The sequence below is a fragment of the Silurus meridionalis genome, chromosome 6, assembly GCF_014805685.1.
Source record: "Silurus meridionalis isolate SWU-2019-XX chromosome 6, ASM1480568v1, whole genome shotgun sequence".
NCBI lineage: Eukaryota > Metazoa > Chordata > Actinopteri > Siluriformes > Siluridae > Silurus > Silurus meridionalis.
Window position 1 is genome coordinate 31,550,995 of NC_060889.1, and position 27,188 is coordinate 31,578,182.

Here is a 27,188-nt window from a genome sequence, read left to right on the forward strand (position 1 = left end):
CTTGAACGAAATGCAAATTATCATTTGATTGGTAGCGAATCATCGGATTTTACATCTTATTAAGTATTTTAAGTAATAAACATGTCCAACCTCTTATTGTCTCATTAATCTGTCCCTATGCAATAATCCACATATTAATCTAATGTGACAGTGACCCTGCAGACACTGGCTTCACTGCAAAGATACATTTACATGTTGATTAGATTACATGATAGATTATCTCACCGGCTTCCTTGTCCCTGAAATTATTTTTGCCTCCCTGCCTGTTTTAGTTCCTGTTCCTGACCCTGGTCCTGGTCCTTGTTCTGCCTGCATTGGTTTGGACTTGTTTTTCGGTTTGTGTTTCTGCCCTTTGTTGTTCTGTTTTCCGGCTCTTTAATTTTTTGGACTAATTGATTTCTGATTTTTGGTTCTCCCTGCATTACTCTGATTAAGGACTGTTTTTGAGACCATGTTTTCGCTCTTGCCAACATTTTGTACTCTGTTTACTCTGCCCACACCCTCCATCAAAGACTGCTTTCACCATATCCCTGTTGGGTCCTGCATTTGGGTCCTTCCGCTCACAAACCCCTTTCTGACAGTATATATAATTATAAAACTATATAAAAACATCTCTGTAGATTTGTGTGCAGTATAATATATGAACTATATCCTGTAATATTCTATTTATAATATTTAGCATTATAACTGACAATATTAATATTACAGTCTATACATCATTTAGGATACTGGTACACTTAAATTACACTGTCACTGATCAGCCTTTACAAAATATTGGATAAACACATGCACTAATGCACTAATACTACTAATTGAATACACTATAAATGTATATTCACTGCAATAAAACTTTGTAAAATTATATGTAAGACTAATCTACACTTGCGTATCCACAATGCAGCAAAACAAATTGGCGCCTGAGCAGAAAACAAAATCCGTACAAGAATTAAAGTCAATAATCACTGTATCATGTCTTATTTTTCTGTGTATTAATGTAGATTGTAAGTACGTTAGTACACATTCTTTACAGGTTGTTCTTTGCACCAGTGCCTCTGAGCTTTGCATGTTTTGTTATCGTAAAAAGTCACACATGAGTTTCCTGTGCCACCATTTCATCACTGGTGACTATTTAAATACCCAGCAGACCTCTTCCTTTCATTTACTCAGTCATTTTCCACCTTTAGCATCAGCTATGTTCTCCACTAGTCATTCGGTTCTGCTGGTTCTACTGGTGATCACCTGCTTTTATTACTACACAGAATGTGATGGTAAGTTTAACAAAAGCCGCTCACATATTTCCCTATTTTACCACATAGAATGAACTTATTACCAATTTTCTCTGTTTGAATTTTATTTTTTATCATAGATGAACTCATGACCCATTTTTGTTTAAACGAGGATTCACTACACATGGATTCCTCAACAGTGCATGGTCAAGAAATCTCAACAACCTCCTGTACTTCAGGCACAACGAATTCAGGTCAACAGGATCACACAGAACCTCTACACAATGAACAAACACATAGAGGTTCAGGAAAGTAATTTGTGACTACAATAAACACTTTCTACCCAGTTTATGGGTAGAACATATAATTGAGTATGTTTATGGGCAAGATATAGGGCCAGTCTAGAGTGGGATTTGGGGGCTTTGGGTTATATGCTCCACAATTCCCTTCTCTAAATGTTCCGGCATTAATAAATCTAAATGTAAGTAAGTGGGTTCAGAGGTATGTCATGTGGGCAGTGGTTACTCAGTGGGTACGGCATTGGACTGCTCACAAGACTTTTTTGGTTGCCTATATGTAACATTAGATGTTCTTTCACAGTAATTCTGGCTGAAGGTGTCCACCAAATGCCTTCAATATAAATTGGTACAGTGAGTAAAGTTTCTGACACGCACGGCTGCCTCTTCCTTTATCTGAGGCAGAAATATCATTGATATAGACACCGTTAACCCGAGTAACCGAGTCACACTTTATGTGAAATACACATAAACCACACTGACAGGCTCTTCTAAATAAACTATTTAATCAATAAAATGGACATAAATAAATGCTGTTAAAATTCTGCACCCAACTTCATTTACAGAATTTGACAGACCCTCATCCACTTACAACTATGTGTTTTTATACTACAGAGCAGTTAAGGGTTAAGGGCCGTGCGCCAGGGCCCAGCAGTGGCATGTGATTGGTGGTGCAGGTGATATAACATGAAAATGTTATATGTGGAGGAAATGTGTGTAAAAGATGTGTGTTTGTGTGTGTGTGTGTGTGTGTGTGTGTGTGTTCAAAGTGCTGACTCGATCTCCACATTTCTTTTCAGGTCAGTGTTGTGTTTGTGGTACCAGGGGGATCAATACAAAACTAGGCAGATGGTTTTGGGTTATTGGGGATTGTGTGTAATTGGCTGGAGAAGAAACGGCTGTTTATAGCTGCTATAATGTTAACAGGAAGTAAAAAAGTAAGACACATCCATATTTAATAAATAAACATGTTGGCAGTTGTTTTTTTTGGACCCAATATCGATTTATTATTAGATATATTTGTCATTGAAAATGCTTCATGATTTTTATAATTCTTCATTTTTTTTTTACATTTAATTGGATGAAATGTTCCACAGGAGTGCATGGAGCAGGATTGTGTTGTTTTGAGTTACTTAAAAAACCAATTCCTGCAGCAAAAATCGCCACTGTCAAAGAAACAAGGTTCGACTGCATCATTCCTGGAGTCATGTACGATTTGTCATTCTAACCTTTTTTTATTTGTTTTATAATTCTCAAAGAGGATTCGAAAATAGAATCCAAATGAGAAGATTCACAGATTCTGGTTCTTCTTCTGATCTTCTTTCTTCTACAGTGTTACAACAAAAAAGGGATTACAGATGTGTGCAGATCCTGAGGTGGATTGGTTGAAGCGGATCATCGAAAGCAAACGTAAACCAACAGCATAGACTCAGACGACACATTCAAAAAAGTCTCTACATAAATTAGCATTATTTTTTACGATGCTTCATTTGTATCATTAATTAAAGCAAATTGATGTTTTATTAAAAATACACCTGTAACTGCAGGCACTGATTTATTTCCATCTTCTACACAAATTAAAGCACATTTATAACTCATGACCTCTTGGTTTGTTTCTCTGAATAATCACTTCTTAATACTGTTTCTATTGTTGGGATGTTCTGGGATGTTCTCTCACAAACTCTGGGTTCTTCCAGGAACTGGGCATTTATACTGAGAGAACATGAAGCTTTTAATGGAATTACTCTCAGATCAACTCCAGTCTAGTGATTATAGAACCAGATTCACACCAACATTCTCTCTGTTATCTGCATATATATATATATATATATATATATATATATATATATATATATATATAAATAGATCAGGGAAGTAACGAACTACAAACACTTCAGAAGATTTTTCTGGTATCAGTTTTTTACTTCACTATTTATTTTTCTGACTTTTACTTTCCCTTATTACATTTTTACACATTTAAACTGTTCTGTCATGGTGTGGATGGGAAGAGAAATGGTGTAGGTGTGATTCTGAAGGAAGAGTACAGTAAGAGTGTAGTGGAGGTGAAGAGAGTTTCTGATAGGGTGATGAACGTGAAGCTGGAAGTTGAAGGGATGATGATAAATGTCAAATGAGGAGCTGTAGGAGAAGTTGAACACTAAGGAAGAAGAAAAGGATTTGTAGCGATTGGCCAGACAGAGGGACCGAGCTGGGAAGGATGTGCTGCAACTTAGAGCAATAAAGGATGGAGATGGAAATGTGTTGACTAGTGAGGAGAGTGTGTTGAGAAGGTGGAGGGAGTATTTTGAGCAGCTGATGAATGATGAAAATCAGAGAGAGAGAAGGTTGAATGATGTGGAGTTGGTGAAGCAGGATGTAGATAGGATTAGTAAGGAGGAAGTGAGAGCAACGATTAAGAGGATGAAGAATGGAAAGTCGGTTGGACCAGATGACATACCGGTAGAAGCGTGGAGATGTTTAGGAGAGATGCAGTGGAGTTTTTAACCAGATTGTTTAACAAGATTTTGGAAGGTGAGAAGATGCCTGAGGAATGGAGAAGGAGTGTGCTGGTACCGATCTTTAAGCATAAGAATGAGACAGGCGGAGTCTTATTAATTGTATTAATTGAATTAATTGTATTAATTGTTTTATATTAATTAATGAATTAGGTCTGTGAAAATGAACACATTAATAACATGTTAATGCAAATTTATTTAAACATCACTAATTTTATTAACGCAGGATTAATGCATCATATCTGTTTGACCATTTATATTGAAATATATATAAATATATAAATATATTAATTAATTAATATAAATGAAAATAAACTAAAACGTTCAGCACAACACACATTTATTCACACATTTTTGGGGCTTTGGGGATGATCCCACACACCCCTCACACACACACCCCTCACACACACTCTTCATTCTGCTATCATCAGAAGAGATAAAACTATAATATAAACATATTGATGTTAAATTATTCTGTAACTGCTTTTCTAGAAGATTTATGGAAACAGTGTAAAATGATAACAGTCAGTATTTGAATGCTGATAGAAGATGAATGTGTTTGTGATGAGTGTAATGTTTTCTCTAAACCAGGAGTTAATAAAACACACTTCTGTTTATCTACAGAGGAAAAGCAGAGACAAGTATGAAGTAAACACTCTGTTGATCCTCCCCTGATCCTGACTTTCACTTTCTCCTCCCTCTCTGTGCAGAATATCTGTATATAAGCTGCTGAAGAAGAGAGAAGGGAGAGATTCTGATTCTGACTTTGTGTGGATTATAAAGTCTCCTTCCTGAAATTTCTTTCAATTTTGTTTTTAAGTTTCCACTGCAGTGATCATCATCATCATCATCATCATCATCATCATCATCATCATCATCACCCTCTAATCACTCTCACCATCAGCAGTCATGTCCTCTCCTTCTTTCCTGATGGTTTTGCTGGTTCTCACCTGCTTTCAGTCTTTCATGTTGGCTCAGAGTAAGATGAAGTTCACCTTATTGTTTATTATTATTATTATTATTATTATTATTATTATTATTATTATTATTATAATTATTATTATTATTAAATATTGTATTTGTTTATTTATTTATTTACTTACTTATTGTTGTTATTGTTATTATTAGTAGAATTATCAGTTTGTGAAAATAATCAGTGATAATAAATCACTTCAGGCAGAAGAACTCACCAAACACTTGGAGATTTTTTTATTTATATCATTGAATATACCTCACGACTTTAATAAAACTCCAGCCTTTATTTTGAAATAAAAGAGATAATTAAATGTTTTGTAACAGATGCGATTGGAGCGGGTTTGTGCTGTTTTGAGTTCCATAAAAGACCAATTTCTGCAGCGAACGTCGTCTCTGTGGAAGAAACAACATCTGACTGCACAATTCCTGGAGTCGTGTACGGTTTATGATTCTAACCTTGTTTTTATTTTTTTTTTTACAATTCTCGAAGAGGATTTGAAAAAAGGAGGAGATTCACAGATTCTGGTTCTCTCCTGATGTTTATCTTTTTTCTTCTGAAGTTTTACAACCAAAAAGGGATTCCAGATATGTGCAGATCCTGAGGTGGATTGGGTGAAGGAGATCATCAAAATCAAAAGTAAATCATCAGAATAGACTCAGACGACACAATACAGTATATATAAAAAATAGTCTCATTATAAATTAGCTTAATTTTTTCCAGAATGTTCTCTTTTATGATGTTACTTAAAGCAAATTGATGTTTTAATAAAAAATGCCTGTGACACTTTACACTCCTTCTATAAATGTTAAAACATAAATCTCTGTAAACTTCATCATATCAACAATTACACGTTTCTAATGCGTGTATGTGGAGCGTCTGCTGTACACGTCACTGTGACTGAACTGTTGCTATAGAAACGTATCAGAACGAGAGCATTAATACAGTATAAACCTGCACTACTGTCAGAGCTGCTGTTCTACAGAATTAATCAACACCTGGCAACCAATCAGGATCCAGGATTCAGAAACAGTTTAACAGATACATCAGACCTGCATTTTATACTGAATATAAAAGTGTTTCATATCGAATTATTGTACATTTAATCACAGAACTGAATGTGGAAATAACAGACAGAAATGTACCAGACTCATGCTGTATCAGATACCAGAGCGATCCAATCCCTATCAGAGTCATTACAGGGTATAAAGTATCAGACCATCTGTGTACAAAACCTGCAGTCATGTAAGTTTTCACCTCCTCGTTGTTTTTTTTATTCATATAATATAAATGTATATAATGGTGGAGGTTTGGAGTGTGTGTGTGTGAGATTTTCTGATTTTATTGCAGTTCTACACTGATGTACATCTTCTCTCTGTTCTGCAGCTTTTTCTTGAGGAACAGCAGTGAGGTGTGTGGAGATCCTGAACTCGACTGGGTGCAGAGATGCATGAGGAGAATTGACCAGATGGAGTATAATATAATGATGCAAACTTCAAACTCGTCCTCTCAGTCCTGAAGACCTTCACGAATTTCACACGTGTGTGCAGGTGGAGAGAATGAAGCTTTAAAAGCTATGAAATGATAATAAAAATCTAAACATAAACGTGACCTAAACTTATTCTATAGAGACGATATAAATTCATTAATTTTATATACATAAATTATTTCAGCATTTTCAGGGTTTTTATTTTAAAAGAAGTCCATGTTGAGGTTGATTTTAATTGTTCATCTTTCTCTCTCTCTCTCTCACACACACACACACACACACACACACACACACACACACACACACACACACATATATATATATATATATATATATATATATATATATATATATATATATATATGAATGTATGTGGTTCATTTGTTGTTGCATTCATGAACATTTGCATAAACATTTGGACTCCTTTTTCCTGTTTCTCTGAGTGTTCTCTTGTTTATCTTCACATTAAAATGCACTATAGAATAATTTTAACAGTGAAAAGGGCAAAGGACTCATTTGGAAGAAATGACTTTTATTAGTGAGTTTTATAAATCATATTTATTGATACACTGACTAAAAAAAGTGATTGAAAATTGGATCATTTTAGTGACTCGACTCTTTGAATCTCGTTCATTAAATTGAGTCATTTAGTTCATTTGGTTCCTTTGATCAAAAATCTGATAAAATGTTTAGTTTCATTTTGTATTTCTCTTCACTTTTTTACACACACCTACTGTGATGCCACTTTTTGATACCACCTTGTATTTTAATCAGGTATAGCATTATAGCATTATAACAATTATGACTGGTGAAGTGAAGAACACTGATCTTCATTTTTTTTTTCCTCTGTACTGTTTGTTGCTGTGTGTTTGGGATTGTATGGATTCTGCTGGCTGTGAAACAAATTGCCCCTCAGGGATAATAAAGTTGACCTAACCTGTTAGTGGGTGGATTTATTTATCAGGCAGTAGGTGATCATTTTGTGCTCATAGTTGATGTTAGAAGCAGGAAAAATGGGCAAACGTAAGGATTTGAGAGAGTTTGACAAATTGTGACGTCTAAATGACTGGGTCAGAGCATCTCCAAAACTGCAGCTCTTGTTAGATGTTCCTGGTCTGCAGTGGTCAGAATCTATCAAAAGTGCTCCAAAGAAGGAACAGTAGTGAACCGGCGACAGGGTCGTGGGTGGCTGAGGCTCATTGAAGCACGTGAGGAGCGAAGGCTGGTCCGTGTGGTCCGATCCAGCAGACGAGCTCCTGTAGACGAGCTCCTGTAGCTTAAACTGCTGAAGAAGTTCATACTGTTGGTGCTTAACGTATCACGACTATTTTAGCAGCAAAAGGGGAAAAACACAATATCAGGGAGGTGATCAAAATATTATACCTGTTCAGTGTATATAACTGCATAGCGTCTATGGGACTCAGTTCCGTTTCCTGTAAATAATCTACAGAGATTTTTCAATGCTTTTCTCATGCACATCCAGTACAAAATAAACAAATCACTCTTCGAGATGACTCGTTCTTTTAAATCACATTAAAAACTTCAAAACGACTGATGGGCCATGACCATGAACTGGTCCGTGGTCTTGAAAGACTTTCTGGTTCCCATTGAGCAACTGCTCAACAAGAGCAACTGAGAACTTTAAAAGGTTTTTAAAATGGACACGAATTTCAAATGTTTTGTGTGTAATGTGTAATTCTGACTGTGTGTGTGGCACTGGCGCGTCCAATTTATTTCCGAAAATTGGGAAATTTAGGACATAGAAGAATTTGACAATAAAATGTATGAAAAAGATTTAAGAATGTTACTAGTAGAAACTGACTACGCCACCCCGAAGGCTCAGTTACCGGGGATAACCCTTTATAAAGACATGCACAAAGCACCCAGGTTCAGGACAGGAGACAGAGGTATAATACAGTGAAACCCCATTGTACGAGCAACCTATAGTACGAGCAAACAGAGATACGAGCAACCTCGCTCGCAAAATTTTACCCTGTTTCACAAGCAAATTTCGAAGGCACGAGCAAACCCACACTGCCGGTTCCCCCGTTTTCGGCGGAGGGTCGCATCAGTCGCTTAGTTGATGACGTATCACTTGGTCACTCTTATTGTTCAGTGCAGCAAAAAACGTAATTGTGGCAGTGGGGGCGTGGCCGAGCGGCGGTTTGTGAATGGAGGGCGGGTCCGGGAGCAGATAGGCAGGGGATTGCCTCACCTGAAGTTAATGTGACCTAATGATTGTTCTCTCTTTTCAAGTGATCGGAGGGTGCATTTAAGGAGGAGAGCGTGTGTGTGTGTGTGTGTGTGTGTGTGTGTGTGTGTGTGTGTGTGTGTGTGTGTGCGTAAGCAGACCGACACAAAAAAAAACAAATAAAAGTGGATGTGAAGCCTTTGCACCTGACCTGTTGTGGCGTTCCTTATTCCCGTATTCATACGCTCTCCCACAGTAACTGTTTTTAGTTTTATATTTTTATTTCACTAGAAATCTTGAAAAATGTCTCCCAAGAAAATCAGTGATGGTGCTGTAAAAACGAAAGTAAATAGAATGACATGGAATCCGAGGAGGTTATGAGCTTGGTGCGTGTCTCACACTCGCAATCAACCACTACCACATGAGTAAGTGTTAAATTATGTTTATATTACGGTCATTTGCTGTGTATTTGTTTTTAAAAATAGGCTACAAATACTTTTTAAATGCAGAAATAAGCAATTGGATGAGATCCTGGAACGGATTAAATCACTTTTACATTTATTCCTATGGGGAAAATCAGTTCGAACATACGAGCAAATGGACACACCAGCAATTATCAAGAACGAATTATGCTCGTACAACAGGGTTCCACTGTACACACAGTTTATTAAGAACTATTAAAATTACATAAAACCATACATAATCTACCACACAACAATGCACAGACTACAGGGCTGGGGATCTTACTCTAATGATCTCCTATCCTCAGCAAATACACGTGCACTCATACGACACCACAATCCCACCTGTTGGCTTGTACGGCAATTTCATCAGGCTTTTCACAGGAATGTTCGGGATGGTAACGGCGGACCTTCACTACAGCCCCCTCAGCTCCGCTCCAGAATTGCGCCAAACATGCCGCACCTCTACAGAGTTCCGCAGAGCGCGCCACTCTGCTCCAGAGTTCTGTTGTGCACGCTGCTCCGCTCCAGGGCCGCAAATGGGATGTTGTACCATTGCACGGCCACAAAAGGGATGTTGTACCACCACCCGGCCGCGAAAAAGACATCATATTGCGGCCTGGCCACGGAAGGGACATTGTACCGCGGCCTGGCCACGATAAGGACGTAATACCACTTCCTGGCCACGAAAAGGAAGTCCTACCTCCGCCTGGCTGCAAAAGGGACGTCACGCCTCCAAGTCCCTCTGAGGCCGACGTCACACCTCCAAGCTACCCGGAAGGTGAGGTCACGCCTCCAAGTCCCTCTGAAGGCAACGTCTCCACTCCAAGCCCCTGTAAAGGCAACGTCTCGCCCTCGCGCTTCAAGACACCACCAAAAGTGCCGTCGCGCTTCACAGACTTGCTGAAAGCGATGTCACGGTACCAGACTCTTAGACAGCCCAGCAAAACAGCAAAGCAACAAAAAGGCAGCTCAGCAAGAAGACAGCCCAGTACAAAATACCCTGGTACAAAGACACCCTGGTAAGACACCCTGGAAGTGTTCAGGAAAATGCACTCCCACCAGAAACCTACTGCTCCTTTTATAGACCCACTAATTTGATAAGTAAAACCTGGCCTATCATTCTAATTGCTCCGCCCAACCATGGGACTGTCCCCTCTACCACATGTGGATTATTAAGTCTCCTTCCTGGAATTACTTTTTTTTTAGTTTTCTTTTTGAGTTTCCACTGCCATGATCAACATCATCATTATCAACATCACGGTTCATTACTCCCTGACTCTTGTTTGTGTTGTAAATCATGCAATAAACATGATCGTGTTTCCTTCGCGTTGTCACTGCCCTGACAGAAGATCCGACCTCAACAGAAAAAGGAATCGCCCTACCACAATTAATCGGCAGCCAAACTACGCTCTGGATTTTACCCGGAAGCCCCCTGCTCCTACAACCAAGGGTGGGTTGTACTTGTAGGCGGCCTCAAAAAGCAATAGACTGGTGGTTGAAAGTGAAGTGTGTATTAAGAACTATTAAAATTACATAAAACCATACATAATCTACCACACAACAATGCACAGACTACAGGGCTGGGGATCTTACTCTAATGATCTCCTATCCTCAGCAAATACACGTGCACTCATACGACACCACAATCCCACCTGTTGGCTTGTACGGCAATTTCATCAGGCTTTTCACAGGAATGTTCGGGATGGCCGAGCGCACTGCTCCGCTCCAGAATTGCATTTCATGTCAACAATTACACGTTTTAATCCGTGTATGTGGAATGTGAATGTATCAAAATGAGCCATAATTTTAGTACAAACCTGCACTACTGTCAGATCTGCTGTTTTGTAGAATTATTCAACACCTGGCAACTAATCAGGATCCAGGATTCAGCAACAGTGACACAGACCTGCAATTTATACTGGATATAAAAGTGTTTCATTTCTTATTATAAAACACGTTTATTCATTTACATATAATCAGCTATTAAACAGTCGTTATTTAATGTCCATTACTGCATTGTGATTTTGTGTAATATGTTTATATGTTTTAATCCTTTCAGTAGTTTAGGGTTTAGTGAGTGTCATTTTTTTGTTTAATTTTCAGTTCTATGTTTCACTGATGTAAATCTTCTTTCTGCTCAGCAGCTTCATACTGAAGAACAGCAGTCCAGTGTATGTAGATCCTGAACTCGAGTGGGTGCAGAAACATATGAAAGAATTGATCAGATTGAGTATGAAAGAATAATCCAAACTCCACCTCATCCCAGTCCTCAAATCTCTAATAACAAATCATTTTTCTTTCACGTAATTCACGTTTTCCATAAATGGACAGGATTAATAAAAGTGAATCAAATGAATTCAGTTAATAAAAGTTTTAATGACATTCTTTAAAATTATTTAATTTAACATTAACAACTTTAACATTTCTGTGTTTTCATGTCGACTGACAGCTTCAGAAATATGTCTCAATAGAGAAAAAGATTATAAGAATATTATAATGTATTAAAAAGAAGAAAATGAATTCCCTGTGCTGCTTTTCTGTGTATCCTGGTTCCATCTTGTGGGAAAATTCTAACCAAAAAGTTCAAAGAAGGTGTGTGTGATCATCAATATGGTGTTTTTGTTTATGCAACATTTATACACAGGAACTGGGCATTTATACTGAGAGAACATGAAGCTTTTAATGGAATTACTCTCAGATCAACTCCAGTCTAGTGATTATAGAACCAGTTTCACACCAACATTCTCTCTGTAATCTGCAGTTTATACTGATTTAGTTTACAGCATTTACTCACGTCTCTTTTAAACAGAAGACTTTCAGACAAAAAGTTGAGGCACTTTTTACTTTCCCTCATTATATTTTTACACAAACATTGTTTTATATTAATATATTAATTAGGGCTGTCAAAATGAATGCATTAATGACACGTTAATGAAAATGTATTTTAACGGCGTTAGTTTTATTAACACGGGATTAATGCAGCATTAAAATATAAATAAATAAATAAATAAATATAAAAGTAATGAAACTATAATCTAAGATAAGATAAGATATACCTTTATTTGTCCCACAATGGGGAAATGTATTTGTTACAGCAGCAAAGGAAAATAATAAAAATAAATGCAAATATATAAAAAGAATAAACACATACTATAATATACATATAATATAATATACTATAATCTTCAGCACAACACACATTTATTCACACATTTTTGTGGCATTGTCGACAACCTCACAAACCCCTCACACACACTTTATACAAACACACCCCTTACACACACACACACACACACACACACACACACACACACACACACACACACACACACACACACACACCTCATCAGGGGTATCATTAGGAAAGATAAAAGTATAATATAGAAACATTTATGTTAAATGATATTCTTTATGTAACTGCTTTTCTAGAAGATTTATGGAAATACTGTAAAATGATAACAGTCGGTGTTTTAATGCTGATAGAAGGAAGTAAACACTCTGTTGATCCTCCCCTGATCCTGACTTTCACTTTCTCCTCCCTCTCTGTGGGACAAAATGTGTGCATAAATCCTGCTAGAGAAGGGAGTGATTCTGATTCTGACTTTGTGTGGATTATTAAGCTCATTTACCAGGGATCACCCTTTATAAAGAAATATATACGGAATCCAGGTTCGACTACAGCTGAGTCAGGACATGAGACAGAAGTTAAATGACACCACTTTATTAATAACCATTAAAATCACATAAACTCAACATAAACCAACACCCAAGCCTGCTCGAACTCCAGGGCTGTCGACCTCACTCTATTGATCTCCTATACACAGCAAAAACCCATGCACTCATACAACACAACACCCCCTGTTGGACACAGCACACTGAAGGAAACCACACCAAGCAGAAAGGAACTTGACCCTCACACTAGAACTGATCACCCAGACCCCTGGAGAAGAAGCAAACCATAGTATTGTCAAGCCAATTTACCTGCTCACACACACACACACACACACACACACACACACACACACACTCACAATAAACAAAATCACAACAAGAGAAAACAAAAAATACAAGCGCACAATGTCGGCCTCAAAAGAACAAAAGAAAATTCAAACAAATTAATAAAAACAATCAGTCTAATTGATTACACCTCACAAAGAAACACATGACGTCTCAGCACTCTGATGACTGTTGAGTAATCATCCGGATCTTCCAACCCCTCAGAAATATATGGCAGCAGTTTATCAGGCCGCCTCCCAGCTGATTATCAGAGTGTCGAAAACTAGAATGGACACACTAATGAAAATCTAAAACACACGTAGTCCATTAACACGCTAGCATTCGGCTCCTTAGCTAATCCTGTAATCCGTTAGCCACAGCACTGTATGGCCAGGACATGCGTCCCACTCCGGTGCTCGGAACATAAAGAAAATGCACTCCCACCCAACCATGTGACTGCCACGACTACCACATGTCACAGGAGCAACTGGGGGATATTTGTGCTGTCATGAGTTTCATAAAAGACCAGTGCCTGCTGCGAACATCATCACTGTCGAGAAAACAAGATCTGACTGCACACTTTCTACGATTTATGGTTCTAACTTTATTTCTTCTTCATTTTACATTCTGCCAGAGGATTTGAAAACATAATCTAAATGTGGAGATTCACAGATTTTGGTTTTCACCTGACCTTTATCTTCTCTTCTCTGCAGTCTTACAACCAAAAAGGGATTCTGGTTATGTGCAGATCCTGAGATGTAGTGGGTTCAGCAGGTCAAAGGCAAAAGAAAATCTTCAGAATAGACTTAGACCTCATATAAAAAAAAGTCTGTTCTTAAATCAGCTTCATTTATTTTTCCAGAAAGCTTTTCTTTAATGATCGCATTTGAAGCAAATTGTTGTTGTTTTAATTAAATATATGCCTATGAGGCTAGAGACTAATTCTAGAAATGTTAAACCATAAATCTATGTAAACTTCACCATATCAACAATTACACGTTTCTAATGCGTGTATGTGGAGCATCTGCTGTACACTGTGACTGAACTGTTGCTATAGAAACGTATCAGAACGAGAGCATTAATACAGTATAAACCTGCACTACTGTCAGAGCTGCTGTTCTACAGAATTAATCATCACCTGGCAACCAATCAGGATCCAGGATTCAGCAACAGTTTAACAGATACATCAGACCTGCATTTTATACTGAATATAAAAGTGTTTAATATCGAATTATTGAACATTTAATCACAGAACTGAATGTGGAAATGTTTTCTTACAGACTCATGCTGTATCAGTTACCAGAGAAATCTGTTTTTTGGGTTGGAAAAAAAACAGGTTTTATTTGGGCACAGGCAAAGGCAAAGTAAAAAAAAACAGCCCAGGGTCAAAACACAGACAAGGCCGAACAAAGCGTGGAGCAAGCCTCCAGGTAATGAGGTGGAGAAACGCCCTCTGCAGAGGTCTGAGGTGGAGCTACACCCTCTGCGGAGGTCTGGACCACGTCATTAGCAAAACCCAGGGGCCACCTTAGAGAAACCCGGAGCAACGTAGTTAGCAAGGATTGGGCACTCGGCGGGACCCCAATGCAGTATGCACACATGGAGAAATGAAAAAACAGGCTTTGACGGGGCACAGGCAAAAACAAAGTCCAAAAAACTGTTCAGGGTCAAAACAGGCAAACAGTGTGATGCAGGGAGAGACAAAACCAAAACCAAAAACAGTTCAAGATTTAGAGAGCCGGCAAACAGAACCATGAAGTGCAAAGCAGAAACAATAACCAAAAAGCAGTCCAGAATTCAAAACCAGAGTAAATCAGAACAGGGGTCAGGAACAAGAGCAGGAATCCAGAGCAATCAGAGTGGTAGGAATAATCCCAGGGACTTTAGGAAGCCGGTGAGATAATCTGGCCCTGAGCTAAAGTCTTGGTTGTCCTTAAATACCAGGAGGTGTGGGAAAAACGGCAAGATGGCTGCCAGCCGGAAGTGCGCCCCACGAAACCGTAAGATCCTGACATTTTACAAATTTTTCCTGTTTTTCTAAATGTTCACTCATTTATCTTTACATTTAAACGCATGATAGAGTAATGTTATCGCCCCCTGACCCCCACCCGCTCCTAAAGAACCCTAAAGATCCTCTTACCACTCCATCCCAACCAAATCCCCCTTAATCCCCCACACATCCTGCTTTCCAGGATTAATTAAGTGTAAATGGTTGTGTAGTAACAGTTGGTGAAAATTGCAACGGAATCATTTGAGAGCTAAAAGAAATGACTTTTATTAGTGAGTTTTATGAGTCATATTTGTTAATACACTGAATAAAAAAGAGATTGAAAGATTGGATAATTTTTTATTTTAAATCACATTCATCAAAATGATTAATTTAGTTAATTTGGTTCCTTTTAATCAAAAATCTAAAAAATGTTCTGTTTTCATAATTTTTGATACCACCTCATATACCAATCAGGTATAGCATTATAACATTATAACAATTATGAGTGGTAAATTGAAGAACACTAATGATCTCATTATCATCATGGCACCCGTTGGATTTATTTATTAGGCAGCAAGTGAACATTTTGTGGTCAAAGTTGACTTTAGAAGCAAGAAAAATGGTTGCGCGTAAGGATTTGAGCGAGTTTGACAAATTTTGACGTCTAGATGACTGGGTTAGAGCATCTCCAAATCTGCGGCTCTTGTGGGATGTTCCTGGACTGCAGTGGTGAGTATCTATTAAAAGTGCAAGAAACCCTTCACCAAGGAAAGAACAGTGGTGAACCAGCGACAGGGTCGTGGGGGACAAGGTCATGCTGTTCATGCTCATGACTGTTTTAGCAGCAAAAGGGGAAAGAAACAATTACAGAGGTGGTTATAATGTTATGCCTGTTCAGTGTCTATAACTCCCGAGAGCTCCATGGGACAGGCCTGAATTGACTGAAATAAATCTGATTTGCTCCTTCTCATTCGTGACTGGAAGATGTCTTTATTAGGTTTGTTCATGTATTATTTGTAGTTTAGAAAGTTTTTCTTTTCTCTAAACCAGGAGTTAATAAAACACGCTTCTGTTTATCTACAGAGGAAAAGCAGAGACAAGTATGAAGTAAACACCCTGTTGATCCTCCTCTGATCCTGACTTTCACTTTCTCCTTATCTGTTTATAAGCTGCTAAAAAAGAGGAAAGGAAGAGATTCTGATTCTGACTTTGTGTAGATTATAAAGTCTCCTTCCTGGAATTTGTTTTCTTAGTGAATTTCCACCACAGTTCATCATCATCATCATCATTAACATCAACAACTTCTTTCTGATTTTCCACTGCAGCGCGTACTTTGTTGTCCTGAAGAAGAATGGCAGGTTGCTTCCAATCCTAGATCTCCTCTACTTCAACCGCTCACTCAGGTGGCTCAGGTTCAGGATGCTCACTCTTAAAGTGGTCATGTCTCAGGTCAATTCCAAGGACTGGTTTGTCCTTACCAGCTTACCTATACCAGGTCCTCCCGTTTGGCCTGGCACTCTCACCCTGCATCTTCACAAAGTCCGTGAATGCAGCGCTGACCCCGCTGCGGCTCCAGGGCATCCACATTTTTAATTATATCGCAGACTGGTCGATATTGTCTCGATCAGAGCACCAGGCAGTCCGGCATCAAAATGTTGCTCTTGACCTGCATAAAGTGACTGGGGCTCAGACTGAACACCGGAAAGAGTGTGCTTTTTTCAGGGCAGAGAACCACCTTCCTGGGCGTAGTGTGGGACTCAACCAAGTTACGGGCACAGGCTGTCTACCGCCCAGATCGGAGATATCCTCACTGCAGTCAGGAGTGTAAGGGAAGGCCAGTCACTCACTGTGAAGCTAACGACGGATGCTTCCCTCACGGGGGGGAACCGGTCATAAGTGGCCGCTCCACCCAGGGTCTGTGAAGTCGGCCACGTCTCTCATGGCACATAAACTGCCTGGAGATGATGGCCATGTTTCTAAGGTTGAAACACTTTCTTCCGGACCTGAGGGGTCACAATGTGTTGGTCTGTATGCCTTCCTCCCGATCGTGCTGCTCTCGGGAGTTCTGGAGAGAGTTCGCCGGGAGGGAGCCCGTTTCCTCCTTGTATCACCTCGATAGCTGGGCAAACCATGGTTTTCGGATCTGGTGTCCCTCAACGAGGGCCCTCCTTGCCAAATTCCTGCCAGGAGGGATCTCCTCTAGCAGGCAGGGAGAACGCCTGGAGTTGTGGAGGCTATGGCTGTGGCCCCTGAGGGGGCACAATTTGTAGCAGCTGGTCTCCCTGCTGATGTGCTGGAGACCATCCTCCATTCCAGAGCTCCCTCCACGAGGAGGTCGTACTCCGCGAGGTGGCAGCTGTTCACGTCGTGGTGTGAGCACCACAGGATAGACCCGGTTAACTGCTTGGTTGGTTCAGTTCTGGAGTTCTTGCAGGAACAGTTTTGCATGGGGTTGACACTTCAACCCTCAAGGTTTACTTGTGTGCAATCGCAGCTTAGCTAACCCCGCCTGCATGGCAGTCGACGGGTAGGCACCCTCTGGTGACACGTTTCCTCTGTCGAGAAGTCGGGCAGCTGTTTGTCTGCTATGACCCTAATAAATAAGGATTCCCTGCCAACAAACAGACTATCAGCAGGTGGGTAGTGGATGCAATTTCATCATTTTATGAGTCCTCTGGTCTCTCTGCTCTGCTCGGAGTGAAGGCTCAGTCCACCCAGAGTGTGGTGGCCTCTACAGCCTGGTCCGCTGGAGTCCCACTCCAGGACATTTGCGATGCTGTGGGCTGGTCCACCCTGCTGAGCTTTGTTGGGTTTTATGACCTAGACCTCAGAACCACTCCGGGCTCATCTGTCTTGCGTGCAGGTGCTGAGGCCCTCACGTATTAGGCAGAGTCTTGTCAGGCTGGCGTGATTGAACATCTCATCCCCAAAGCATTGCAACACAGCTCGAATTTCCTGTATGGGGAGCGTCGCAAGGTTACGTATGTAACCCTAGTTCCCAGAGGGAACAAGATGCTGCGTCCCTTTGCCACACTCCCTGCATCCCTGCTACCACTGCACAGACATTTGTAGCTAGGGGGGGGTTTCCTATAGCGTTGCGATGCATCGTCTCGTTCCCTCTGGGAAGGAGGGTTACATACGTAACCTGGAGACGTTTCTGAGCAACACTATGGTACTGACTGCATAGGGCTTGTGATAAAGTTCAGTATCATAGTACATTATGTACAGCATGTTTCACATAATCATCTCAACATCCACCATGAGCAAAGCCATATGAGCCATGAGAGTCCAAGTTCTCTCCATGGAGTACTGCAGTCCTTTCCCCCCCGTGAATCTTGGCAAGAAGAAGTGAAAAGTCTCTGGAAGGAAAAGATAAACTCTGATCATATAAATAGTTGATAATAAGATCCATAGCTTTAGAAATTAGCTTTTTTTGTCACCTCCAAACCCCCAAACCACACGCTCCCCTCCTTTCAACAGCTTTATAAACTGATCAATGTGCTGATTTCTGCATTAACACAATTCTTTACATTGTGACTGAGGTGAAAAATGTAATAAACATTAGTACATAATTATATTATTGTAAAATGATATTCTTTATGTAACTGCTTTTCTAGAAGATTTATGGAAATAGTGTAAAATGATAACAGTCAGTATTTTAATGCTGATAGAAGATGAATGTGTTTGTGATGAGTGTAATGTTTTCTCTAAACCAGGAGTTAATAAAACACACTTCTGTTTATCTACAGAGGAAAAGCAGAGACAAGTATGAAGTAAACACTCTGTTGATCCTCCCCTGATCCTGACTTTCACTTTCTCCTCCCTCTCTGTGCAAAATATCTGTATATAAGCTGCTGAAGAAGAGAGAAGGGAGAGATTCTGATTCTGACTTTGTGTGGATTATTACGTGTCCTTCCTGGAATTTCTTTTCAGTTTTCTTTTTAGGTTTCAACTGCAGTGATCATCATCATCATCATCATCAACATCACTTCTCTAATCACTCTCTCCATCAGCAGTCATGTCCTCTTCTTCTTTCCTGATGGTTTTGCTGGTTCTCGCCTGCTTTCAGTCCTTCACGATGGCTCAGAGTAAGATAAAGGTCGCCTTATTATAAGTGATGTTTTTTTCTTCTTCTTGTTATTATTAGTAGTAGTTTTAATTGTATCAGGTTGTAAAAATAATCAGTGATAATAAACCACTTCAGGTAAAACTCCAGCCTTAATTCTGAAATAAATGAGAAGATTTTGAAATGTTCTGTCACAGGTGTGGGTGGAGCAGATTTGTGCTGTTTTGAGTTCCATAAAAGACCAATTCCTGCAGCGGACGTCGTCTCTGTGGAAGAAACAAGATTCGACTGCACACTTCCTGGAGTCATGTATGATTTGTGATTCCTGTCATATTTTTTATTTGTTTTATAATTCTAACAGATGATTTCAAAATATAATCTAAATGAGGAGATTCACAGATTCTGGTTTTCTTCTGATCTTTATCTTCTTTCTTCTGCAGTCTTACAACAAAAAAGGGATTCCGGAAGTGTGCAGATCCTGAGGTGGACTGGGTGAAGCAGATCATCAATCAGACTGAAATAAATGAGAAGATAATAAAAAGTTCTGTAACAGATGCGAGTGGAGCAGATTTGTGCTGTTTTGAGTTTCATAAAAGACCAATTCCTGCAGCGAACATCATCTCTGTGGAGGAAACCAGATTCGACTGCACACTTCCTGGAGTCATGTACGATTTATCATTCTAACTTTATTTTTATATTCATTTTAAATTCTCTCAGAGGATTTCAAAAATATAATCTAAATGAGGAGATTCACAGATTCTGGTTCTCTCCTCATGTTTATCTTCTTTCTTCTGCAGTTTTACACCAAAAAAGGGATTCCGGATGTGTGTAGATCCTGAGGTGGATTGGGTGAAGACGATCATCGAAATCAAAAGTAAACCATTAGAATAGACTCCATGAATTAGCTTTTATTTTATCATAAATGCTTCATTTGTATCACATTACTCAAAGTAAATTGATGTTTTATTAAAAATACACCTGTAACTGCAGGCACTGATTTATTTCCATCTTCTTTACAAATTAAAGCACATTTATAACTCATGACCTCTTGGTTTGTTTCTCTGAATAATCACTTCTTAATACTGTTTCTATTGTTGGGATGTTCTGGGATGTTCTCTCACAAACTCTGGTTTCTTCCAGGAACTGGGCATTTATACTGAGAGAACATGAAGCTTTTAATGGAATTACTCCCTGATCAACTCCAGTCTAGTGATTATAGAACCAGTTTCACACCAACATTCTCTCTGTAATCTGCAGTTTATACTGATTTAGTTTACAGCATTTATTCATAGTTCTTAGAAACACTTATTCAGGGTCAGTAACATTTACAACCAAGAATTTTAAAGTTAAGGACATTAGAACCTTTCACCCAGAACTCCAGTTTCTTATACACTGTTCTTCAATGACCACATGGAGTCACAATCAGTGTAATAAAATATGACAGAACGAAGAATCACATAAGCAACGTGGTTACAAAACTTTTTTTTTCTTCTTGAATGGAATGATGTAAATGTAATGATCATTAGAGACTGGAAGAACATCCATAAAAAGTTTGGATGTGATCAGTCTCAGGAACCAGAGGAGATGATGGTGAAATGTGAATTAATAAATGGATTTATTATCACAGAGAAAAGAAGTCTTAAAGAAACAGGAACTGAAGCATTTTAAACAGTTTTCATGAACATTAGAAGGAAGTGAAGTCGATCTGTAACATTTTTGCCAAATATTCAGTCCAGTAGATGGCAGTAAAACATTATTTTTTTTTATGGAAAATGTGCAGTGAATCTCATGTTGCAGAATCTAGGAGGATATGATGCCAGCTTTAGGTATGAGTAGAGCATGGTGCTATCGACCTCAAGCAGGAGCATGGTTCCTCCCACCAAGGAGCAGGAGCATGGTTCCTCCCACCAAGCCATTCCTCTTAACAGCTTTATAAACTGATCAATGTGCTGATTCTGCATTAACACAATTCTCTTTACATTGTGACTGAGGAGGAACATTTCATAAACATTAGTACATAATTATATTATTGTAAAATGATATTCTTTATGTAACTGCTTTTCTAGAAGATTTATGGAAATAGTGTAAAATGATAACAGTCAGTATTTGAATGCTGATAGAAGATGAATGTGTTTGTGATGAGTGTAATGTTTTCTAAACCAGGAGTTAATAAAACACACTTCTGTTTATCTACAGAGGAAAAGCAGAGACAAGTACAAGTAAACACTCTGTTGATCCTCCCCTGATCCTGACTTTCACTTTCTCCTCCCTCTCTGTGCAGAATATCTGTATATAAGCTGCTGAAGAAGAGAGAAGGGAGAGATTCTGATTCTGACTCTGTGTGGATTATAAAGTCTCCTTCCTGGAATTTCTTTTCTTAGTGAATTTCCACCACAGTGTTCTTCATCATCATAAACTTCTTTTGAGTTTCCACTGCAGTGATCATCATCATCATTAACTCTCTAATCACCATCAACAGTCATGTCCTCTCCTTCTTTCCTGATGGTTTTGCTGGTTCTCTCCTGCTTTCAGTCCGTCACGGTGGCTCAGAGTAAGATAAAGTTCACCTTATTATTAATATATCATTAAAAATGTCTCATGACTTCAGTAAAACTCCAGCCGTTATTTTGAAATAAAAGAGAAGATAATGAAATGTTCTGACACAGGTGTGGGTGGAGCAGATTTGTGCTGTTTTGAGTTTCATAAAAGACCAATTCCTGCAGCGTACATCGTCTCTGTGGAAGAAACCAGATCTGACTGCACACTTCCTGGAGTCATGTACGATTTATCATTCTAACTTTATTTTTATATTCATTTTAAATTCTCTCAGAGGATTTCAAAATATAATCTAAATGAGGAGATTCACAGATTCTGGTTCTCTCCTGCTTTCAGTCCGTCACGGTGGCTCAGAGTAAGATAAAGTTCACCTTATTATTAATATATCATTAAAATGTCTCATGACTTCAGTAAAACTCCAGCCGTTATTTTGAAATAAAAGAGAAGATAATGAAATGTTCTGACACAGGTGTGGGTGGAGCAGATTTGTGCTGTTTTGAGTTTCATAAAAGACCAATTCCTGCAGCGTACATCGTCTCTGTGGAAGAAACCAGATCTGACTGCACACTTCCTGGAGTCATGTACAATTTGTGATTTCTGTCATATTTTTATTTGTTTTATAATTCTAACAGATGATTTCAGAATATAATCTAAATGAGGAGATTCACAGATTCTGGTTCTCTCCTGCTTTCAGTCCGTCACGGTGGCTCAGAGTAAGATAAAGTTCACCTTATTATTAATATATCATTAAAATGTCTCATGACTTCAGTAAAACTCCAGCCGTTATTTTGAAATAAAAGAGAAGATAATGAAATGTTCTGACACAGGTGTGGGTGGAGCAGATTTGTGCTGTTTTGAGTTTCATAAAAGACCAATTCCTGCAGCGTACATCGTCTCTGTGGAAGAAACCAGATCTGACTGCACACTTCCTGGAGTCATGTACAATTTGTGATTTCTGTCATATTTTTATTTGTTTTATAATTCTAACAGATGATTTCAGAATATAATCTAAATGAGGAGATTCACAGATTCTGGTTCTCTCCTGCTTTCAGTCCGTCACGGTGGCTCAGAGTAAGATAAAGTTCACCTTATTATTAATATATCATTAAAATGTCTCATGACTTCAGTAAAACTCCAGCCGTTATTTTGAAATAAAAGAGAAGATAATGAAATGTTCTGACACAGGTGTGGGTGGAGCAGATTTGTGCTGTTTTGAGTTTCATAAAAGACCAATTCCTGCAGCGTACATCGTCTCTGTGGAAGAAACCAGATCTGACTGCACACTTCCTGGAGTCATGTACAATTTGTGATTTCTGTCATATTTTTATTTGTTTTATAATTCTAACAGATGATTTCAGAATATAATCTAAATGAGGAGATTCACAGATTCTGGTTCTCTCCTGCTTTCAGTCCGTCACGGTGGCTCAGAGTAAGATAAAGTTCACCTTATTATTAATATATCATTAAAATGTCTCATGACTTCAGTAAAACTCCAGCCGTTATTTTGAAATAAAAGAGAAGATAATGAAATGTTCTGACACAGGTGTGGGTGGAGCAGATTTGTGCTGTTTTGAGTTTCATAAAAGACCAATTCCTGCAGCGTACATCGTCTCTGTGGAAGAAACCAGATCTGACTGCACACTTCCTGGAGTCATGTACAATTTGTGATTTCTGTCATATTTTTATTTGTTTTATAATTCTAACAGATGATTTCAGAATATAATCTAAATGAGGAGATTCACAGATTCTGGTTCTCTCCTGCTTTCAGTCCGTCACGGTGGCTCAGAGTAAGATAAAGTTCACCTTATTATTAATATATCATTAAAATGTCTCATGACTTCAGTAAAACTCCAGCCGTTATTTTGAAATAAAAGAGAAGATAATGAAATGTTCTGACACAGGTGTGGGTGGAGCAGATTTGTGCTGTTTTGAGTTTCATAAAAGACCAATTCCTGCAGCGTACATCGTCTCTGTGGAAGAAACCAGATCTGACTGCACACTTCCTGGAGTCATGTACAATTTGTGATTTCTGTCATATTTTTATTTGTTTTATAATTCTAACAGATGATTTCAGAATATAATCTAAATGAGGAGATTCACAGATTCTGGTTCTCTCCTCATGTTTATCTTCTTTCTTCTGCAGTTTTACAACAAAAAGACATTCGGATGTGTGCAGATCCTGAGGTGGACTGGGTGAAGCAGATCATTGAAAGCAAAATTGAACCATCAGAATTGACTCAAACAACACAATAAAATTTTCTCTTCATGAATTAGCTTTTATTTTATCATAAATGCTTCATTTGTATCACATTACTCAAAGTAAATTGATGTTTTATTAAAAATACACCTGTAACTGCAGGCACTGATTTATTTCCATCTTCTTTACAAATTAAAGCACATTTATAACTCATGACCTCTTGGTTTGTTTCTCTGAATAATCACTTCTTAATACTGTTTCTATTGTTGGGATGTTCTGGGATGTTCTCTCACAAACTCTGGTTTCTTCCAGGAACTGGGCATTTATACTGAGAGAACATGAAGCTTTTAATGGAATTACTCTCAGATCAACTCCAGTCTAGTGATTATAGAACCAGATTCACACCAACATTCTCTCTGTAATCTGCAGTTTATACTGATTTAGTTTACAGCATTTATTCATAGTTCTTAGAAACACTTATTCAGGGTCAGTAACATTTACAACCAAGAATTTTAAAGTTAAGGACATTAGAACCTTTCACCCAGAACTCCAGTTTCTTATACACTGTTCTTCAATGACCACATGGAGTCACAATCAGTGTAATAAAATATGACAGAACGAAGAATCACATAAGCAACGTGGTTACAAAACTTTTTTTTTCTTCTTGAATGGAATGATGTAAATGTAATGATCATTAGAGACTGGAAGAACATCCATAAAAAGTTTGGATGTGATCAGTCTCAGGAACCAGAGGAGATGATGGTGAAATGTGAATTAATAAATGGATTTATTATCACAGAGAAAAGAAGTCTTAAAGAAACAGGAACTGAAGCATTTTAAACAGTTTTCATGAACATTAGAAGGAAGTGAAGTCGATCTGTAACATTTTTGCCAAATATTCAGTCCAGTAGATGGCAGTAAAACATTATTTTTTTTTATGGAAAATGTGCAGTGAATCTCATGTTGCAGAATCTAGGAGGATATGATGCCAGCTTTAGGTATGAGTAGAGCATGGTGCTATCGACCTCAAGCAGGAGCATGGTTCCTCCCACCAAGCCATTCCTCTCAAAATATTATAGGGTTCATTAGTGACATCTTTAGGCAACTCTCCCCTGGGTTTCTGAGCAACACCATGGTACTGACTGCATAGGGCTTGTGATAAAGTTCAGTATCATAGTACATTATCTGATTAGGAGTATTATCACTAAACGTCTAAGCACTGCTGAGGGTAGAGATCACGTTTGTGGACAAGAACAATCAAATCCAGCATGAGGCTGCCAGTTTTAAGTGTGTAGTAGAACATCAGCAGGAACACCTGCTTCCCATTAATGGGGTAAGAAATATTGTGTAAAATGAGTGCTGGAGTGGGGTGAGGTGTTGGAGACAAAAGCAGCATGTCTTACATAATAATCTTAACATCCACAATAAGCAAAGCCAGATGATCCATGAGAGTCCAAGCCAAGAGAATTATTTAGTTCTCTCCATGGAGTACTGCAGTCCTCCCCGTGAATCTTGGCAAGAAGAAGTGAAAAGTCTCTGGAAGGAAAAGATAAACTCTGATCATATAAATAGTTGATAATAAGATCCATAGCTTTAGAAATGAGCTTTATTTTGTCACCTCCAAACCCCCAAACCACACACTCCCCTCCTCTTAACAGCTTTATAAACTGATCAATGTGCTGATTTCTGCATTAACACAATTCACTTTATATTGTGACTGAGGAGGAACATTTCATAAACATTAGTACATAATTATATTATTGTAAAATGATATTCTTTATGTAACTGCTTTTCTAGAAGATTTATGGAAATAGTGTAAAATGATAACAGTCAGTATTTGAATGCTGATAGAAGATGAATGTGTTTGTGATGAGTGTAATGTTTTCTCTAAACCAGGAGTTAATAAAACACACTTCTGTTTATCTACAGAGGAAAAGCAGAGACAAGTACGAAGTAAACACTCTGTTGATCCTCCCCTGATCCTGACTTTCACTTTCTCCTCCCTCTCTGTGCAGAATATCTGTATATAAGCTGCTGAAGAAGAGAGAAGGGAGAGATTCTGATTCTGACTCTGTGTGGATTATAAAGTCTCCTTCCTGGAATTTCTTTTCTTAGTGAATTTCCACCACAGTGTTCTTCATCATCATAAACTTCTTTTTGAGTTTCCACTGCAGTGATCATCATCATCATCATTAACTCTCTAATCACCATCAACAGTCATGTCCTCTCCTTCTTTCCTGATGGTTTTGCTGGTTCTCTCCTGCTTTCAGTCCGTCACGGTGGCTCAGAGTAAGATAAAGTTCACCTTATTATTAATATATCATTAAAAATGTCTCATGACTTCAGTAAAACTCCAGCCGTTATTTTGAAATAAAAGAGAAGATAATGAAATGTTCTGACACAGGTGTGGGTGGAGCAGATTTGTGCTGTTTTGAGTTTCATAAAAGACCAATTCCTGCAGCGTACATCGTCTCTGTGGAAGAAACCAGATCTGACTGCACACTTCCTGGAGTCATGTACAATTTGTGATTTCTGTCATATTTTTATTTGTATTATAATTCTAACAGATGATTTCAGAATATAATCTAAATGAGGAGATTCACAGATTCTGGTTTTCTCCTGATGCTTATCTTCTTTCTTCTGCAGTTTTACAACAAAAAAGACATTCCGGATGTGTGCAGATCCTGAGGTGGACTGGGTGAAGCAGATCATTGAAAGCAAAATTGAACCATCAGAATTGACTCAAACAACACAATAAAATTTTCTCTTCATGAATTAGCTTTTATTTTTTCATAAATGCTTCATTTGTATCACATTACTCAAAGCAATTTAATGTTATATTAAAAATACATCTGTAACTACAGGCACTGATGGATTTACATCTTCTACACAAATAAAAACAGCAACACCATGGTACTGACTGCATAGGGCTTGTGATAAAGTTCAGTATCATAGTACATTATCTGATCAGACAATAACTATGTGTTTATACTTAATGATTTATAATAAATAATTTTGCAATCAAATCAAATCAAATCAAATTTTTATTTGTCACATACACATACATACAGGGTACGACATGCAGTGAAATGCTTTTTCTATCTATAATGATTCAGTTTATACAATTTTCGCATGGCCTTTTTAGGAATAGTATTATATACAGAGTATATAATACTGGACCACTGGACCATTAAGTATGATATACTCAATGGTCCAGCATTGGAGGTT

At 38.4% G+C, this 27,188-nt stretch overlaps 4 protein-coding genes across 5 annotated transcripts; all 4 read left to right on the forward strand.

Moving 5' to 3' along the window:
• Positions 1–241: 241 nt before the first annotated feature.
• LOC124387970 (C-C motif chemokine 5-like) lies at positions 242–3,123 on the forward strand. Its single transcript, XM_046852592.1, has 5 exons — positions 242–335; positions 1,185–1,268; positions 1,367–1,480; positions 2,620–2,731; positions 2,856–3,123. Exons 2-5 carry the CDS (start codon positions 1,193–1,195, stop codon positions 2,947–2,949), a joined length of 396 nt encoding a protein of 131 aa, XP_046708548.1. The 5' UTR covers positions 242–335; positions 1,185–1,192; the 3' UTR covers positions 2,950–3,123.
• A 1,667-nt stretch (positions 3,124–4,790) lies between these two features.
• Positions 4,791–6,756, forward strand: LOC124387969 (C-C motif chemokine 4 homolog). The gene is made up of 5 exons (XM_046852591.1): positions 4,791–5,017; positions 5,338–5,449; positions 5,574–5,650; positions 6,124–6,256; positions 6,398–6,756. The coding sequence occupies exons 1-5, from the start codon at positions 4,948–4,950 to the stop codon at positions 6,528–6,530; spliced, it is 525 nt and encodes a 174-aa protein (XP_046708547.1). The 5' UTR covers positions 4,791–4,947; the 3' UTR covers positions 6,531–6,756.
• A 12,215-nt stretch (positions 6,757–18,971) lies between these two features.
• LOC124387448 (C-C motif chemokine 4-like) lies at positions 18,972–24,189 on the forward strand. Of its 2 annotated transcripts, XM_046851828.1 has the most exons (5): positions 18,972–19,229; positions 19,405–19,516; positions 19,648–19,872; positions 20,005–20,129; positions 24,055–24,189. In XM_046851828.1, the coding sequence occupies exons 1-4, from the start codon at positions 19,160–19,162 to the stop codon at positions 20,096–20,098; spliced, it is 501 nt and encodes a 166-aa protein (XP_046707784.1). In that variant the 5' UTR covers positions 18,972–19,159; the 3' UTR covers positions 20,099–20,129; positions 24,055–24,189. The 2 variants fall into 2 exon arrangements, with proteins under 2 accessions (XP_046707784.1, XP_046707783.1); XM_046851827.1 differs by lacking the exon at positions 24,055–24,189 and having other exon boundaries at positions 18,974–19,229; positions 20,005–20,251.
• A 1,794-nt stretch (positions 24,190–25,983) lies between these two features.
• Positions 25,984–26,823, forward strand: LOC124387449 (C-C motif chemokine 3-like). Its single transcript, XM_046851830.1, has 3 exons — positions 25,984–26,249; positions 26,365–26,476; positions 26,607–26,823. The coding sequence occupies exons 1-3, from the start codon at positions 26,180–26,182 to the stop codon at positions 26,716–26,718; spliced, it is 294 nt and encodes a 97-aa protein (XP_046707786.1). The 5' UTR covers positions 25,984–26,179; the 3' UTR covers positions 26,719–26,823.
• Positions 26,824–27,188: the final 365 nt, after the last annotated feature.

Bases quoted from the DNA above. Each gene is read 5' to 3' on its own strand.
- LOC124387970 (XM_046852592.1), top strand. From the start codon at position 1,193: ATGTTCTCCACTAGTCATTCGGTTCTGCTGGTTCTACTGGTGATCACC. The intron at 1,269-1,366 runs GTAAGTTTAACA...TTTTTATCATAG, and splicing joins TTACTACACAGAATGTGATG to ATGAACTCATGACCCATTTT. The intron at 2,732-2,855 runs GTACGATTTGTC...TTTCTTCTACAG, and splicing joins TGCATCATTCCTGGAGTCAT to TGTTACAACAAAAAAGGGAT.
- LOC124387969 (XM_046852591.1), top strand. From the start codon at position 4,948: ATGTCCTCTCCTTCTTTCCTGATGGTTTTGCTGGTTCTCACCTGCTTT. The intron at 5,450-5,573 runs GTACGGTTTATG...TTTCTTCTGAAG, and splicing joins TGCACAATTCCTGGAGTCGT to TTTTACAACCAAAAAGGGAT. The intron at 5,651-6,123 runs GTAAATCATCAG...ATTTAATCACAG, and splicing joins GGAGATCATCAAAATCAAAA to AACTGAATGTGGAAATAACA.
- LOC124387448 (XM_046851828.1), top strand. From the start codon at position 19,160: ATGTCCTCTTCTTCTTTCCTGATGGTTTTGCTGGTTCTCGCCTGCTTT. The intron at 19,230-19,404 runs GTAAGATAAAGG...GTTCTGTCACAG, and splicing joins GTCCTTCACGATGGCTCAGA to GTGTGGGTGGAGCAGATTTG. The intron at 19,873-20,004 runs GTACGATTTATC...TTTCTTCTGCAG, and splicing joins TGCACACTTCCTGGAGTCAT to TTTTACACCAAAAAAGGGAT.
- LOC124387449 (XM_046851830.1), top strand. From the start codon at position 26,180: ATGTCCTCTCCTTCTTTCCTGATGGTTTTGCTGGTTCTCTCCTGCTTT. The intron at 26,250-26,364 runs GTAAGATAAAGT...GTTCTGACACAG, and splicing joins GTCCGTCACGGTGGCTCAGA to GTGTGGGTGGAGCAGATTTG. The intron at 26,477-26,606 runs GTACAATTTGTG...TTTCTTCTGCAG, and splicing joins TGCACACTTCCTGGAGTCAT to TTTTACAACAAAAAAGACAT.